At 38.3% G+C, this 17,432-nt stretch overlaps 4 protein-coding genes across 6 annotated transcripts; 2 read left to right on the top strand and 2 right to left on the bottom strand.

Annotated features, from left to right (window-relative positions):
• Positions 1 to 3,477: 3,477 nt before the first annotated feature.
• lft (Limb expression 1 family member lowfat) lies at positions 3,478 to 5,151 on the top strand. The gene is made up of 3 exons (XM_089594129.1): positions 3,478 to 3,625; positions 3,694 to 4,000; positions 4,719 to 5,151. The coding sequence occupies exons 1-3, from the start codon at positions 3,478 to 3,480 to the stop codon at positions 5,149 to 5,151; spliced, it is 888 nt and encodes a 295-aa protein (XP_089450255.1).
• Positions 5,152 to 5,744: 593 nt separating this feature from the next.
• ClpP (Caseinolytic protease proteolytic subunit) lies at positions 5,745 to 6,908 on the bottom strand. Its single transcript, XM_014352266.2, has 4 exons — positions 6,688 to 6,908; positions 6,488 to 6,622; positions 6,040 to 6,430; positions 5,745 to 5,963 (listed from the first exon to the last, which is right to left on the bottom strand). The coding sequence occupies exons 1-4, from the start codon at positions 6,721 to 6,723 to the stop codon at positions 5,815 to 5,817; spliced, it is 711 nt and encodes a 236-aa protein (XP_014207752.1). The 5' UTR covers positions 6,724 to 6,908; the 3' UTR covers positions 5,745 to 5,814.
• Positions 6,909 to 8,595: 1,687 nt separating this feature from the next.
• LOC106638859 (choline/ethanolamine transporter flvcr2a-like) lies at positions 8,596 to 11,851 on the bottom strand. The gene is made up of 7 exons (XM_014352233.2): positions 11,610 to 11,851; positions 10,707 to 10,938; positions 10,361 to 10,598; positions 9,970 to 10,205; positions 9,776 to 9,879; positions 9,009 to 9,119; positions 8,596 to 8,928 (listed from the first exon to the last, which is right to left on the bottom strand). Exons 1-7 carry the CDS (start codon positions 11,849 to 11,851, stop codon positions 8,646 to 8,648), a joined length of 1,446 nt encoding a protein of 481 aa, XP_014207719.2. The 3' UTR covers positions 8,596 to 8,645.
• A 2,677-nt stretch (positions 11,852 to 14,528) lies between these two features.
• LOC106638858 (uncharacterized) lies at positions 14,529 to 16,356 on the top strand. 3 transcript variants are annotated; one of them, XM_089594716.1, is made up of 2 exons: positions 14,529 to 14,750; positions 15,432 to 16,356. In XM_089594716.1, exon 2 carries the CDS (start codon positions 15,461 to 15,463, stop codon positions 16,253 to 16,255), a length of 795 nt encoding a protein of 264 aa, XP_089450842.1. In that variant the 5' UTR covers positions 14,529 to 14,750; positions 15,432 to 15,460; the 3' UTR covers positions 16,256 to 16,356. The 3 variants fall into 3 exon arrangements, with proteins under 3 accessions (XP_089450842.1, XP_089450844.1, XP_089450843.1); XM_089594718.1 differs by having other exon boundaries at positions 14,529 to 14,754; XM_089594717.1 differs by lacking the exon at positions 14,529 to 14,750 and adding an exon at positions 15,159 to 15,235.
• Positions 16,357 to 17,432: the final 1,076 nt, after the last annotated feature.

Below are 17,432 nucleotides of genomic sequence, written 5' to 3'. Positions count from 1 at the left end.
TAGACAGAATAACGATGAGGAGATATCAAATGTTATTTCTATCACTCGTTCCGTACACATTGTGCTCAACACTTTTTCGAAATAAATTATGACTGAAGCACGTGAGTGTGGGTGTGAACGTTTTTATGTATACATAAAATGATGTCTTGAAACTGTTTTTACACATGCTTTTTTCTAATGTAATCCTTTGCTTATTTTTAATTTACATGTTAATCACCATTAAACGAAAAGAATTTTCATTTCCCCAATTTATTTCTTATGATTTTATAAATTGTAAAAAAAAATAAAAAATAAAAAAAAAAAAAAAATTATTTGAAAAGTGATATTCAAATTGTTGGATTTTTGAAATGTTATAAATGAATGAAAATTGCCATTTTTACATTTTTTCGAATTTTATGGATAGTTAACATCTCGGCAAGTATTAACTTTGGAGAAAAGTCGCGAGAGATTATTTTTTATGTAAAGTCCAAATTTTGCACTAAGTTTTAGACCTGACGGTATTCGCGTTTATTTTGAAGGGACCATTTTGTATAAGACTTACCGTCCGTTAAATTAACGAATCAAATTGTAAATTAAATCGTGGTTTACCGATTAAGTGAAGAGCACTTACGATTTCTTACTTGTGCTCTTGACTCAAAATATAGCATGATAATTCTTGATTTACACAAGTCAACTTTCTTCAGTCCATACAAACCGTTTTTAACAAACACTATACGTTACCGCCCATACACACTTTGGGCGTTTTCTTTCTAATACAACAATGTCTCCAAGGATGAAAGGAGTGCGTCGCGAGTAAGTATTGGTAATTATACCGTGAAATAAGTATTATTAACTTTGCTGTACAATACCCGAGGTCTGCTTGTGCGATTTCCTGTAGGAGTGTCGAGTCCAGTGAGCGATGCTTGCAGCGGACCTTCTTTCTACGCCGTAAGTAAGGGCCAAGCGAGCAAACGCGTCGGGCGATCGCCGTGTGGGAGACCTCGGGTAGCTTTTTGCAGGCTGTTACAGGGGAAAAACCCAGACCCCCGGAAAACGTTTAAAAAAAGGCAAGAGCGGCTAGGAGGGGAAAACGGAGCCCTTTGTTTTGGCGATTGTCGATCGACCATTGGGGGGTATCCTGTGGGGCCATACGCGCTTGACGTATCAGCGGCTCTGCCGCCCCTGCCCGTGCGTGGCTCGACTCTTGCCTTGATTTCATTGGAGGCGGGTTCGTTCGAAATTGTCACAACTACTTAAAAAGTGTATTGAAAAATTTTGTACAAAAATTTTCATTGGGTCAAGTTGTGAAAAAAAAAAATGTCTGCTCGGCTGAATACAAGTATGGACATTTAACATCTCAGGATTTCTCTCAACCGATTTTCATCCAACAAGACTCGTTTACTTTATATTGAGATATGTACCCAACATCGCTATTTTGAAATATTCTGCAATCAAAAATACCAAGGTGAGGAAAAGATATAAGAGGGAGAAATTAATTGGCACTGGTTTTTTTTTTCCAATCTCATAATTTCGTTCGATTCGTTACCACGTTTGCGTGAATGTGAATTATAAAAAAAAATAATAATAATAAACTTTACTAATATACTTCCTACTAGAATATATTTGCTGAAATCTTTCTAATTCTATCTTCATCTTTGAACTAAAGATTTTTACAATTGACTTGAATCTTAAATTAAATATCTCGATTTACCCTCGTCACAAGTATCCTGTAAGCGTTAACTCGAAAGTATTGAAAATTTATAAGTTATCATGAAATGACAAGAAATCAGAACTGTAATAAAATCGAAAACTTTTTCTTGAGTGGCCCATATCGTACGTTTTATGTATCTATTGCCGAAAATTTTGTTGAAATCAAAGCCAATTGGAATTTCATTTCATCTTCATAATACGCAAATCTTTTTGTTAAGCATATATAATAGTCTCGAGAAAGAAAATACGATCAACAACAGTTTAACATTTACACTGTCTCTTTTATTCAGCCGCTGACGCGTATTATATCCGTATATCTGCGAAACGAGATGGTGTCTACGGTTATTATGTTGCTTTCAGCCCTAACATATAGAGCTGTAGCATATATACACTTACAGTGCATAATTTATTGCAATTGTTGCCAAGATGCTGCAGATAAAGATTAAGTAAAACTGGTTCAATTTACATCGAAAAACATTGAGAAATGAGAAATTTAGTACAATCAAAAATTTCAGTGCGCAGTAATTGGGTCATTTACCCCTATAGGCATAATATGCATATAAAACAACTACACTCCACTGGTCGCGGATCTGTTTTCCCCCACCACTAGGTCCCCTCGGCCCTCACAGAGAAAGAAAGAGAGAGAAGTTGCTCGGGCCCCTTCCTTGTCCTCTTCCCTCTCAATAACGTGCGTACATCTTACATCTATATATACCACGCGAGGGGCCTTACAGTCCTTATACATATACCGAGCCACTGCGCGCTCTCTCTCTCTTTATCTCTGATGCTGTAGTTGTTGACCCGACCGACGGCAGCGATACACGGGATAGTGTATATTTCGCGAGCTGCGTGAGCTTCGATATTTACCTTGTAGTTTTGTTTCGCGATACCTACTAAATTTTTCCCCTCTGATTGTTTTGTTTGATGGCACCTCAGCGAAGGGACTACTTTGTGCGAGGGGGACCCAAAACGGTGAATTGATCGAGTCCTTCGCAAGTGTACTGCAGACATAGACGCCCTCCTTTCCCAGCGCTCTCTTGCCTCTTCTTATTTTTTATTTTTTTTTTTTTCTTCTTCCCACGATAAGGCCCATATCCTGGAATTTGTGAGTAAGAGGAAGGTAAATTTTTGCTCAATTACGTATTTCTCTTGGGGTTTCCTCTTCTTTTTTTTTCAACTATATACTACAGACTGGTGTAAAGGTTTAACTCTTTTTTTTCCCCTCTCAGGTGCAAAAACCGCGGAGCTGCGTGTGGTGGGAGAGGCTCGGTGTGGGCCCTGGTTTGTTGATGTCGTACTTCTCAAAGCCCTTGGGTCGCAGGTGCGCTGTCTTAAAGGTAGTATATATGCGTGTCCATTTGATGTATAAATTTCAAGTAGTACAATACGTGGATACATGATAAAACCCACTGGGGCGAGGGGGCTTTTTCTTTCTCGTACGGTTATGCCTCAATGCACAAGGGTAAAAAAGTACAATTCCCTTAAATTTTTGCATACAAGTATTATTTTTGGTACGATTGTAGCACAGATAGTTTGGTGCTGATCTGAGGTACACTTACCATATCTGTCCTTCTGGACCATAAGGTGATGGACTATAACTGGAAGGACAGATATAACTGTAGGTAAGTGTACAATATCGGCGCGGGTTCGAGCTTGGGTGTATAGGCTGACACCCAGAGTTAGGCTCCTCGGGTAAAGGGGCTAATTGGGAAGAGTTGGTTGGTTCTTTTTTTTCCAGCCGCATTGAAGTATTGACAAGGTATAAGTAACCAGATCAGCTCGTCAGCCATGCAGAATGTTAAATCAAACAAGTCCCGACTGGACGACATGGTCGGTGCCGGGGGTCTGGTCGACGCGAGAGCCAAACAAGTCCTGAAAGAAGCCGTCGACGCCGTTGTCAACAGCTACACAAAGCACTCCCAAGGTTACAGGAAAGGTATACGAGCCCTTCGACATTTTACAAAAATACCCCAATGACGCGTGGTCGTCGTCGTTGATTTCCAGTCGACGTGGTCGAAGCACTGCAAGACTTTTGGCAAATGAAGCAGAGCCGGGGCACGGAGCTGCGTAACGGCGCCCTGGTGATTTACGAGTCGGTGCCGGGCTCGAGTCCGCCTTACGTCTGCTACGTCACTCTGCCGGGCGGCTCGTGCTTCGGCAGCTTCCAAAACTGCCCGACCAAAGCCGAGGCGCGCAGGTCCGCCGCGAAGATCGCCCTCATGAACTCCGTCTTCAACGAGCACCCGTCGCGGAAGATCACCGATGATTTCATCGAGAAGGCCGTGGCTGAAGCCAGGGCCAGCTTTTCCAACCCTAGCAGCGGTAACGGGGCTCCGTCCGAGGTATGCATGTTTTTCCTTGGCAAGGCTTGCTGGAGACTCTCGAGGTACTTTTGACGAGCAAACCTATTTTGTCCACCTACTACGCAGTCTGATCCAGTTTTGTTAATATATATGATGCAGAGTAGTATCGGCAATGTATGATGTGTATGTCAACACAAACATAGGGAATCGCAAATGTCGTTTATGTTGTTGTTCATGAGCAAGATTATGCGAGCTTGAGTGTATGAAGATAGGTTTGTTCGTCATTTTTCACGTTTGATGCGTCGAGTACACTCGTTGGGCTTTGGTAGCTCAACAAAGTCTGTAGATCGTGTGTGTTTTTTCCACCTGGACCTATTGTTCCAAAATTTCAATGAAATGTTTACTGGTTATATGGATCGGGTACACTGTTGTTTCAACAACCTATGTCAAATTTATCAGTACGTTTTTGGAACGAAGGGATCCAGGTAACAAATGGTAATTTTCAAACACGCCTTCCAAAACTGTGCGCAATTAAATCGCGCGTTGTTACTGTTAGTGGAACACCTCCTGAATCAGTATAGTTGACAGCATGGTAAAAAAAAAACTTTATTCAATACATGCTAAAGGAACGATTTAAGGACGAAAACTAAAAAAGATTTACTTCAGGAGAATAGCAGGCGTACAGCTCAATTTAAACGTAAATGTTGAGATTGTGCGCGTTAGTATACTCCGGAAATCCACTGATGTATTTCAGAGCGAAGGTGACGACAACGAGGACCCAAACACCGGAATCGGAGCCTTCCGGTTCATGCTCGAGTCCAGTAAAGGCCGGACAATGCTGGAATTCCAAGAGCTGATGACGGTCTTTCAGCTCCTGCACTGGAACGGCTCCCTGAAGGCGATGCGCGAGCGCCAGTGCAGCAGACAGGAGGTAGTGGCCCACTACAGCAACCGCGCTCCCGACGACGACATGCGCAGCCAGATGGCCCTCGACTGGGTCGCCCGGGAACACGAGAGCGGCGGTGGGGTCGTGGCCATGGAGCTAGATCTTGCCGAGAGGGAGCTGGAGACTGCCAGACTGGCCGGTCGGGAACTGCGCTTTCCCAAGGAGAAGAAGGACATTCTTTTGCTCGCCCACGCGCAGATCTGCCCGCAGTGAGGAAGCGTTGTGGTTTTTTACATTTTACTTTTTTTCCTCTACTTGTGGAGAATTCGGTGTATTCAGCGGGGCTCGGATTTCTTGCTTTCTATTTTCTAAATTAGTTTTTGTAAACGTGATTGTTTTGAGGAAATCGAAAAATTAGTGATATTTTAAAAAGATCTCCGGTGATCCAAAGTGCTTCCAAACTATTTTTTGCTACATTGGCATTGTACGTAATTTTGTTTGTACTTAATGTTAAGAATTGTTTCTTGTAAATAAAATTTATCGTTTGAAATTTAAAAAGTTTTCGTGGTGTACTTATTTCATAAAAATTTCAAAAAAACAGTACTTGCTATGTTGGTGCAATAGAGGACTCGAAAAATTGTGATGTGCATTTTTTTTATAGATAATACCATCATTTGCATGGCCCTCGAAAATGATTTTCATTCGTTTCATACATTGTTACACTCTAAGAAATAAACTAAGTAAGGTATAAGAATCAATATTTCTCGACTGCAATTGATAACGTAATTTTATAAAACAATACGTTAATAACATATATTATCATTATTAAATAAATAACAATAAAAACATTTCATAACAAACTATTGTACATTTTTATTTTAAAACATCTCACCCGCCAAAAATTTTTCCAATCATTCAACATTCACTGCCTTGAACTCATACCGTAGTACTCGTCGTTATTTTGTCCGAGCCTACAGGCGGCGGTTCTTCACGTTCCTGCAGAGGATGCTCTAAAACTTTGTCTATCAAACCAAATTCTTTGGCTTCGATTGGCGACATAAACTTATCTCTTTCCATGTTAGTTTCTAAAACAATACAAAAACGCGTTTCAAAACAGAAATCACAAAACAAAAACTATTTCTCACACTCAACAACTCTTACCTATTTCTTGAATATCCGTTCCAGTGTGTTTAGCATAAAGTTTGTTTATCTGACTCTTGAGTTTGAGAATCTCTTCCGCCTGTATCCTAATATCTGTGGCTTGGCCCTGAACGCCCCCGGACGGCTGATGGATCATTATCCTGGCGTTTGGCAATGCGTGTCGCATGCCAGGCTCACCAGCTGCTAGTAATAAGCTAGCCATCGAACACGCCTGTCCAACGCACCAGGTTGCCACCGGTGGGAGCACATACTGCATCGTATCGTAAATACCAAGGCCAGCTGTCACTACACCACCTGGGGAGTTTATGTACAAGTGTATTGGCTTTTTACTACTCTCTGACTGAAGGAACAGCAACTGGGCAACCACAAGGGACGATATGTCATCCGTTACCTGTAAATAAACAAGTAGTACAGCACAGTGATTTTGATGAAATTCTGAACAACTTACTGGGCCCATCAAACAGATAATCCTTTCTTTGAGCAATCTTGAATAGATGTCGTAAGCTCTTTCACCTCTGCCAGTTTGCTCTACAACAATGGGAATCAAATTCAGAGATCTGCTGCTTACTTTCACAAGAGAATTCTAAAACAAAATTCTGGATCAAAATCAAAGTAAACATCGTTCGAATGCCAATTGTACAAACTCACGTTCAGCTGCAACAAACTTCGAACGGTGCGCAACATTTTGCTTCAAGTCTAATTTTACAAAATTATATGGATTTTAAATACTACACTAGTTCGTCACTTTTGATTGTTCAAACGAAAATTACTCCAGCCTCCAAGGCCGGCTTATTTTGAAACTTTGTTCGACATCGATTGCTTGATTTCTTCTGCAAATTTGCATGTGTGAACCTAACCTCAACGCATCAACATCAACAATGACAATTTTAGTTGCTTTGTAGGAGCGCTGAACGCAGTGTGTTTTTTTTGGAGTAGTCAATAGTATTGGAGGTTAAAACACTCGTAATCGACACTCAATATTATGTGTTTGTAACTGTCAAAGTTTATTTTATTGAATAGGATCGAACGATCTTGTAAAAAATTTATCGATAACTAAGGTAGTTGGATTACATTTATGATCCTTTATACATGTTGGGATATTACTGATTTATTCTCTTGTTATTGTTTACATTACGCATAAGAGAGTGTTTCTGCTAGGAAAGATAACATGTTCTAATTTTCCAGCAAAATGAATTTTTCATTGTTCAAAAGCTTTCAAGCGACAGTGAGGAATTGTGTGAGGAATATCTTGACGCCCCCGACACTGCCACCTTGTAACAGCAGAGGAATCCATCACACTTGCAGTCGGTTTTCAATATTGAACACAAACCATTACCAGAGCCCTGGCAAGCCTGTGAATTATCTGTCATCGACATTAGGACCAACTAATTTTCTTGCACCAACAGTAGTTTGCTTCAATCAAGTATGTGGACTAAAAGTTAAAGGCAACCTAATTCTGCGTTGCAAAGGTTGTTATTATTTTGCCAGAGAGGGTGTACTCCACGTTATGTGCAAACTAAAGCCCAGACACAAGCAAGTACAGATGCAGAAAAAGTTTAAGAATAGGAGGATCCTCACTTTTGCTCACCAAAAAAAGATTTCAGATTGGTAACTTGAACTTACACGTTGGTATGGATGAAGGTCAGACAGAGAAATCATGTTATATAAATAGTAATTTACCTAAGAAAATTTGTAAAATAAAGATTATTTGTTACTGGAGTTTGTTTTTTTTTTCCTTGATTAAAACTCTGTAACTTTCTCTTGACATGAAGTATCAAACTTAGTGTATATTTGCGGATATTCGTTATTCCTGTTTTTGCAGAGTGAATATTTGAGAAACATTTACACCAGTCATTTTTTACTTTCAGTAATCTATTGATGAACAACCCTACTGATTGATATTTTGTAATCACATATGTAATTCCATCTGTATTTACACTTGTAAAGTCACTTGGAATTCCACATGGGATTTTGGATTGGAAACTCCAAGTGTCATTGCAAGTGGCATTCCAAGTGGAATTACAAATGACCACTAAAGGTACATTTTTTCCTTTTTTAAAATAATTAAAATTGAAATTTCAAGCAGTATAATGGCCATAGAAGGTGTTATCATCCATATAGTAACACCAAATAAGAGGGGTTCAAGTCATTTCAAGAAAATTTGAACGAAAAATAAAAAAATCTATTTTTTCGAAATCTGAGAACAAATACTTGAACCCCTCTTATTTGGTGTTACTATATGAATGATAACACCTACCATGGCCATTATACTGCTTGAAATTTCAATTTTAACTATTTTAAAAAAGGAAAAAATGTATCTTCAGTGGTCATTTGTAATTCCACTTGGAATGACTCTTGGAGTTTCCAATCCAAAATCCCATGTGGAATTCCAAGTAGAATTTCAAGTGACTTTACAAGTGTAAATAATACAGATGAAACTACATATGTGATTACAAAATATCAATCAGTAGGGAATGCACATGAATGATCGTTTACCTTAAGAGAAAAATAATCGCATTTATTTGATAAATTATAAAAGAAGCAACAAAACTAATGACAAAACCTAATAAAAAAAATAAAATAAAAAAAAAATGTCCCCAAGTTCACTATCTGCAATCAGCAGCCATAGTCCTGCGAGCGTCTTGTCGTCTCTGCTCGTCCTTGGTCGCAACAGTCAGGACGAGGCCGACCAACAGAACAAAGCAAAGACCAGCGTGGGCCGGCACGTCACCGTAAGCCTCCATGAGCCGAGACAGGGTAACCACGAGGACGATCCCGTAGACGTTGTTCGCGACGTTAAGGATACCCGCGGTGTTGCTCTCGGACTCGGGGTAAGTGTACTCGGCCGCCATCTCGTAGCCCAGAGCCAAGTAGCCGGACATGAAGAACCTTTGGGCAAAAAGTGTTAGGTAAAATCTTTTTTTTTTTTTTAATATATATATATATATTTAAGTACTCATAGTGGGTACCCCAAAAAAGTCGCGGCCACGTAGACCATCCGCTTCATCCTGAGGATCATGGCCGCGGCGAAGAGGATTTGGCCGCATAGCGTTGAGAAATACACCGCAACAGTGGTTTCTCTGTAATAATAAAATGATGATGCGTTGTTACCTCTGCAAAACAGACTTTGCTTCTTTGTTTTTTTTTTCTTTTCTATGCCCAGAATTAGTAGGTATATTGTACTGATACCGTTTCAATGCAATTTTTTTCCAAGTGTTACTTAAATAAAACCGTGTATATTTGTACATATATAATAGGGTTTTTGTTTTCGGAAACAGCAATTTTAGAAGAAAAAAATAGTGAAAGTATTTGATTGCAAACATTTTGCATGTTCAACTTTAATTAACATTTGAAATGTATGTGGCGCTTAATATTTATAGAAAAAAAAATTTCCCTCTAAATATCGTGTTGTGAATAGTTTGGTTGATTTGGTGTCAAATAAATTCAATACGATCACTTTGTCAATTGTTTCACTTTGTTTCTTGGCGTGAAAAGCTGGTTTTTCGCCAGGCAGAGCAGTTTGGACTATATCTCCAAAAAAAAAAAAAAAAAAAAAAAAAAAAAAAAAAAAAAAAAAAAAAAAAAAAAAAAAAAAAAAATGCACCGGCACGCGAAGAAAGTGCCATATTCCTTGGTCAAAAAAATGTCACCTTATTCACTTTATCCCCGTGTTCTGCCAAATTATATGGTACATACATATTTCATCCCGTCGGGATAAAAAGCACCATCCACTCACTTGAACTTGTGCGTTTTGTCGAGCACAGCGCCAAAAAGTACGGACCCCACCATGCCCGCCACTATCATCAGCAAGCCAATCCTTCCTGCGTCCTCTTCTCCGTTCTGCAGAGCGCAACACCAAAACTCATTTCATCGAATTGCAAACTCTTGTGTAGGTCGCATAATTATATATTTGTAGCATGTAGGTACTACCTCGAAGCGCGCGAGGAACATTTGATTGAGCAGCGTGGCCACGGCGTTGAGAACCCCGATGCTGAGCCCGTAAGAATGGCACAGGATGAAAAAGCTCCGATGATCGCCCAGGAGCCTCCCGATTGGCTGCAAAAATCCCTCCTTCGACCCACCACCCGCCGAGACTTTGCCCTCTTCCTTGGCCTTCTGAAAAGCCCGCGTCTCGCTCGGTGGCAACTCGGGTTCCTCCTGAAACACTTTTCATTGGGACGAAAACAACGCATATCAACCCAACGCATATCAACGCGTAGGCGTTTTTATAATATAATATACACCCAACACTGCCACTGCACAGCCCCTCGTTTTTCAGCTCATTGTATATATAATAAGTATATCTTTGAGCTCAACTCACGCAGTACCACCGCGAGAAGAGTAAAGCTCGCGGCTATGGCTGCGGCGTGGGAGAGGTTGGCCAGATCTCGGCCGATCTTCCGTGGATCCTCGTGATTGCCCACCATCATCGGTGGTAAAAGAAACGACACGGCGATGCCCAGTTGGGTGCCGAACACGCCGATCGACGTGGCCGTCGACAACTCGTGGGATCCGAACCACTTGGCGGCCAGTCTCCCTGGGATCGGCAACATCAGTGCCTATACGCAAAAGCCATATATCCATATAAAAGAGACCCCCACAACCGTAAATTTATAAATAATATATCTAATACCGATCGTGTCCATATCATGCAAAAATGTGTGTACCTGAGTGGTAGCGACGACGGATTGCCCAACGAGCGCAACGTGAAAGCTCCGGGGCGTGGTGGCGTAGCTTTTGATCCAAGCCCCCGAGCAGCTGAGGACGCTGCCTAGAATCAGCGTCTTGCGGACACCGAAGCGTTCGGATAACCAGGAGGCCGGGAAAACAAAGGGCACGTAGTAGAACATGTACGACATGGCGCTGCAGTCGACCGCGAACGAGGACACGTTGTAGTATCTACATAAATATGGAGACATGCCGTGGAAAGAATATGATTAAGATTCGGGGAAAAAGTGTGGGGCTTTGCCATGAATAAATAATTCATACTTGGCTATGCAGTTGCGACTACAGGTTATTGGGGCTGAATTTTAAAGAAGAAGAAACACTGTTTTTAAATCTCATTTATTCAAAGATAATATTAATTCAGCCGTTCATGGTGTTTTCGCATGTGTACTACGGTTACACACCTAACTTGGGAAGTTTATGCATTTTTTAGCAAAATTTATAAAGCTTGACATTTTTAAAAGACTTTATACGTTACTTTGAATGCCTCTTGCAATCGTTTTTCAGGACTCGAAAAGTGCGAAATGACGCGTCATCACCGCGTACCCTTACATGACAAGTATATAATATGTACACGATAAACATGTAAAAACAAATGTCGTACGAATACTTCCAAATATTGCGTGACGAAATGATGTTCACTTTTTTCTTCTCGAAACATGTTTTAAAATAAATATCTTCTTATCAGTGATTCACCTATCTGATATTTTCGAATAAGGAACGCTAATGGTCCATCATAGGTTGATAGGTACGTGTAAATATGAATTACAATGATAAAATCACATGATTGTATTTTTGGTAAAACACGACCATGTATGCATATATAAAATGGTTATTTATTATACCTGGTGACAATATTCGAAATGATGGAATACTGGACCCACTGTCCGTTAATCGTGGTGGAGTAGAGGACGAAAAGCGCCATCATGAGCCATCTGCGCTTGTAAGCCTTCAACGTAAAACGGCCATCGCTCCCCCCCTGGTGCATCCGCCCGTCGCCGCTACAATCCTCGTTAATTATCATCGGCTCTTGCTGTTGCCGCTGGTCGTCGGCGTTTTTCACCACCGAAACCTCACTCGCTGCCATCGTAAGTACAGTATAACGCCAATCAGAATGCAACTTCACCCCGATTATAATACCTCACGCCTAATTCGACCGCTGCAACTTTTCACTGACAATTACAATAATCATTGGTCCATACTACATGTGCGCTCATTACCAAATCCATCCAACGGTGTTATCATTAGTTGTGATTATTATTATTATGTTTCTTCATTTGTGAAACCTGAATTTAAAATTTTATGGTTTTTACTACGTCGTTAAATAACGAAAATAAATGTAATTATTATTAACAATCGGTTATAAACGGTTTTTTTTCACTTTTCAAGATATGTACAACGTAAACAAAAAAAATAATCATCTTGATAATACAATTATAATAATTATTGTTGTTGGTTATTCACTTAACTGATTTTCACTAGGTATATATTACTTTGTAGGTATATATACTTCAATGGCACTACTGTCAGCTGCAGCGCACTCGCGATAATGAGCACAAAAATCGGCCGCGAAACTGATCAACTGGTTTCAGCTGGAACACACGGTGTACCACGGCCGTGTGATGTTTATAATTAGAGGGATAAATGTACGTATCAGCTGTTGATATGTCTTTGCCTTTGGCGAAGCTTTGTTTCCTCCTGTTTGCCAAAAGACTATATATCTGTACATACAACGCCTTATCAGATATGCGCCAAACAGCCGGCCGGATCGTTGATTCTCAAATTTATCATCCAAGTCTCGCATACTTTTATATGTTCGTAGACACGTGTACGTTTATAAAATAGTATTCAAAGAGCTGTACTACGTATCGTTTACAAATTTTTAGTAATGAAATTTTTCTTGCTATTTTACATCATACATAAAAAACGAGGTTGCCTAAACAGGCGTTTGTAGGATTTGTTGTTATTACTTTTTTTTTTTTTTTTTTTTCATAAGAAACATTTATGAAGCTTCAAAAAATAAAAAAAATTAGATTTCAATGAATGCACGTGTTTTTCAGCGATACAAATCAATTTATACGGTTTTTAAAAATTTTCTTTCGGTAATAAAACTACAGCCTTAACTTATGCTCTCAGTGAACCAGATAAGGAACGCGTTGATTTATTAAAACTGTTACCAAATCATGATGTGGATGTTAATTCACCAAATAGGTCCGGGAGACTCGCGGTCGATTTTATTCCAGCAAAAGAATTTTACGTCGATTATTCAACTCGTTTTTCACGCTTCATTTTGGGCGAACACAACAAACTATGCAGCACTAGAAATGAAAATATTGATAAAATAGTTGAAATTTTCGGAAAGCACATTGTTTACTTATTAGACATAAATGAACTTGTCAATCAAGAAAGTATCGAAAGTTTGGTTTTTAGGTCATATTTACATGTGCCAACTCTTGGTATATATATATATATATATATATATATGAGCGCGCGGTGGCTCGGTCGGCTAGGTCGGGGATTGGCACGCGGGAGACCGTGGTTCAATTCCCGGCCAGTGCGACTTTTTCGGGCAAGTACCTCTGTGTCTTTCACATGTGCTTTTTCACCACGCAATGCTCCTCGAGGAGGGTTTAGGCGACCTTCTCGCAGCATCATTGCCTAATTCCCCCTACCCCCCTCCTGTAATGGGAGGCCTCCCATCCCTCTTCCCTTCCTTCTCCAAAGTGCTAAGTGCCCATAGTAGTGCCCTTATTAAAAAGGAGCCGGACGTAGAGCACTATAATATAAAAAAAAAAAAAATATATATATATATATATGTGAATAGAACGATGATAACTATTTTTTTAAAATTATTTTTGTATATTGCAGTCTTTTTTCGTGCTCTGTATCTGTCTCATATATAAAAATTTAGAAATTTAATTTAGTTTGACTTTGGCGCTTTTTATCACCATGCCCTCACGAGCGCCGCCACATGGCAATATCCCTCAGAAAACAATGGAAAAACAAAAATTTTATAACAACGTATCGTTTTATGATTTGTTGTCGGCAAAATTCAATGTACTGACATCATAGTAGGTATATGGTCGAAACAAAAATTTGATGGAGGCGTTTGAAACAAGTGATTATAGAAAAAAATGTCCCTTGTATGCACAAAAGCTACAAGATAAATGAAAAAAAGCACGGGATAAGGCAAAGTTGTTAAAAAAAAGTATAACTATTTTTAGTAAACTAACAAACTATCAACTTCCTGAAATTATAGTTGAAAAAATTTCAAGGCTTCTGAATACCAACGATTTAAAAACTATAATAATCTATTTTAATAAAACATTGGGTTATGATGACATTGCTGATGTTCAGCCAGCAAAAAAAATTAAGAAATGTTAATCACTTTTTAGAGATTTTTTCCCAATCTACGGAATGTATTTGATGTCCAAATTCATTAAATAAAAAAAAAATTGAGACGCTGGCTTAAAAAATGTATAAACATTTTAGTGTAGTCTAGTTGTACAAAAAAATATATTTTTTTACATTTTATTCATTTGTAGTTTGAACAGTGGATGTATTAAAAAAGTTTTAATAAAGGATCACAATAATAAAAGTTGACTAGTAACGGAATTTACAAATTACTCTCTCAAAACTCACAGTTGTGGGCTGCACCCTTAAAAACCCATAACAAATGTGGATACAGAGAAATAACTTAAAGTAGGGAATCCCCCCCTCGGTCGTCATCAGTTCTACGCGCATAGAGCTGTAAGTATAGCTGCCTTCCTTCGTTGGTTGGGCTTATCAGTAGTTTTTTTCTGTATGTACATACAATAAGAGGTCAAAACAAACACAAACAATTGGTCAAAGCTACACTACCAGTATACTTCTGTGATACAAGAGTGCCAAAATAATTAAGGTGTGGTTCTTGGCTTTTGCTACGTTTCTTTGCTAAGTTCACAAGCTGTCACATTCTAAGGTCTGAAGAAGCAGTAAATAATACAGTAGGTATATTTTATTAACAATCTTTATTTACTTATTCAACCTTATGTTACTTGTTTAACCCTGTTTTTTAACTATTTACATAGTTCAATGTATTTTAATTCGCATCAACATGTATAAAAGTTACATACATTTTGTTTTGTATCACGTAGTAGATTTTGAGTGATCGAGAATCGAGACTTTGTGTCTGCATGTTGGCGTTAGTATTTGGCTGACACACTCTTTTTTTTTTGTCGCGTTTGACACTTATATTCACTCATTGCAGGATGAACGGCATGACGCTAATCTATGTAGTTATGTACACGACGAGATAAAACTAACACAACTACAAACAACACTTATTTGACAAAATATTTATTATTTCTTGAACTTACGTGTTACTTATTTATTGTACATAAAAGAAACGTTAATACTAAAACCAGAGCATTGTGGTGTGGCACATAGCTTGCTGCAGGGCTTTATATCATCAGGTGTACGTGTAGTTATAGTGAGTCGAGTTTTTTATTTGTTAAAAATTTTTCGTACATTTTTTAAAGCAGTTATAAGGTGTGTTTGTGTGTTTGTAACAGCCCAATACTACTGTCGAAATTGAGACTAACGTTATTTAGCACAATACTTTATTGGAAATCTTTTTTAATATAGGTATGTCATTTGATATGTGATATTTTCATTTCTTTTCATAGATTTTTTTGATCCATCGATCACCAATAAAATGGAGGCACATGCTCGAGCTCCCGAAGCATTGAGAAATACCAAGCCCATGGATAAAACATGGAAAATGTGGAAACAAGAGTTTTTTATCTTTTTGAAGTTGGCTGGTTACGACAGCACTGACAGTGAGAAGAAAGCATGTCTCTTACTACATACAATGGGAAAACTGGCTCATGAAGCCATGCAGAACATGCAATTTGAAAGTGAATCCGAAAAGATGGATTATGACATTTTGATCAAAATGTTTGACGAATACTTTAATCCACCCAAGAGAGAAACCGAAGAACGATACAATTTTTACATGAGGCGTAAGAGAAACAATGAATCCGTTGAGGCTTACATCACTGATTTGAAAGAAAAAGCAAAAAGTTGCAACTTTGGCGACCTCACCGAAAGTTTGATTCGTGACATGGTGATCTTAGATATAAAGGATAAACATTTGAGACAAATCATGTTCGATGCAAAGGATTTGGATATGGATAAATTGATAATGCTGTACAAGCAATTTGAACTCAACACCGAGAAAATGAAAGAAGTTACAATGAAAGTCAATGAGAATTTGTCAGAGGCTAAAAACGCAACACCGAGTGCTTCAAGGACATGCTGGAAATGTGGAATAAGTCATCCTCCAAGGAGTTGCCCAGCATTCAAAAGCACGTGTGAGAAATGTAAGGAAAAAGGTCATTTTACTCAGAGATGCAACAGTAAGAACAGAACTAAAGATACAAGCAAGAATTATAATAATGCCCAATCACTGTTCAGTCAAACTGTAAAATCAAAATTTAATAAAAATTAAAGAGTGGTGAAAAATATATTGTTTATATCAAAATATTCATTATTCCTATTTTGGCATTACTTAAAATATTCTGTACATGTAGATGAAATAAAATCATTAGTAAATAATGCAATTATTGTGTCAGAGTATAATAATGTATATTTATTAATATATTACATATAAAACAAATATATACTTAATTGCGTATTTTTTAAAAATATATAATTATGTGCCGGTGTCTCTCAACGTGATGAATTTGAGATCCTAAATCCCAAGGCCACCAAATGACGATCAAATTTGATACATAATTTGATCATAAAAGTTTACGGGAGAACATGGCAACAATTCTAGCTATGTTATTTTTCGTATGTACTTCACGAAATACTATATAAAGCGAACATTTTCTACAAGTAATGAAGTAACTACCTTGTGATGAAACGAGTCATTCCAGATAAGATTTGAGTTATAAAACTTTCTAATGACGATTAGTACTCTATAGGTATTTGTACAATCGTACTAGATTTAAAGGCGGGCGACGTATCGTCAGGAAATCCGTTATACTGTACTGCCTGTGCTTCCATAAGTCAATGGTGAAAGATCTAAGGTATTGTAAGTTTGTGAATATGGTTGATTTTATAAGCCATATAAAATACTTAAGTAGAATATTTATACTTTTACATGTCGATTTTTGGCTCAGTGGTAAACTTTAAACTTGCCGCAGATAACACAGAAAATTAAAACTTTTTATTTTCTATCTATAAGATCAGTTGCGGCTGGTTTATACTTAATAAAGTGGCTCTACTGCAGTAGAGACTAGAGAGTAAAGGTTGTTTGGATCAGCGCCATCTAGCGTTACGGATTTTTGAACTAAAAAGTGGCCCTAAACTTTTGATACAGAGCAATTGAGATCAGAGCTATTTAGTGAATTACAAACCAGCCGCAACTCATGATGCAGCTATAAAATAAAAAAAAATTAATACATGTGTTTTTGGCGGCAAGATAACAATCTATTTTTTACTCAAAAATTCATCTTAAAAAGTACAAACACATATGAGGTCAATTTTTTGGTAGAAAATAGATTGTTATCTTGCCGCCAAAAACACACGTATTATTATTTTTTCATTTTGTAGCTGCAACATGAGTTGCGGCTGGTTTATAATTTACTAAATGGCTCTAATCCTGATTGCTCTGATTCAGA

This window comes from Copidosoma floridanum, unplaced genomic scaffold (genome assembly GCF_036245765.1).
Source record: "Copidosoma floridanum isolate Cflo_tuat_1 unplaced genomic scaffold, Cflo_Japanese_pri ptg000021l, whole genome shotgun sequence".
NCBI classification, from domain to species: Eukaryota; Metazoa; Arthropoda; class Insecta; order Hymenoptera; family Encyrtidae; genus Copidosoma; species Copidosoma floridanum.
The sequence above is the reverse complement of the archived record's forward strand: the minus strand, read 5'-3'. Positions and strand labels throughout refer to the sequence as shown.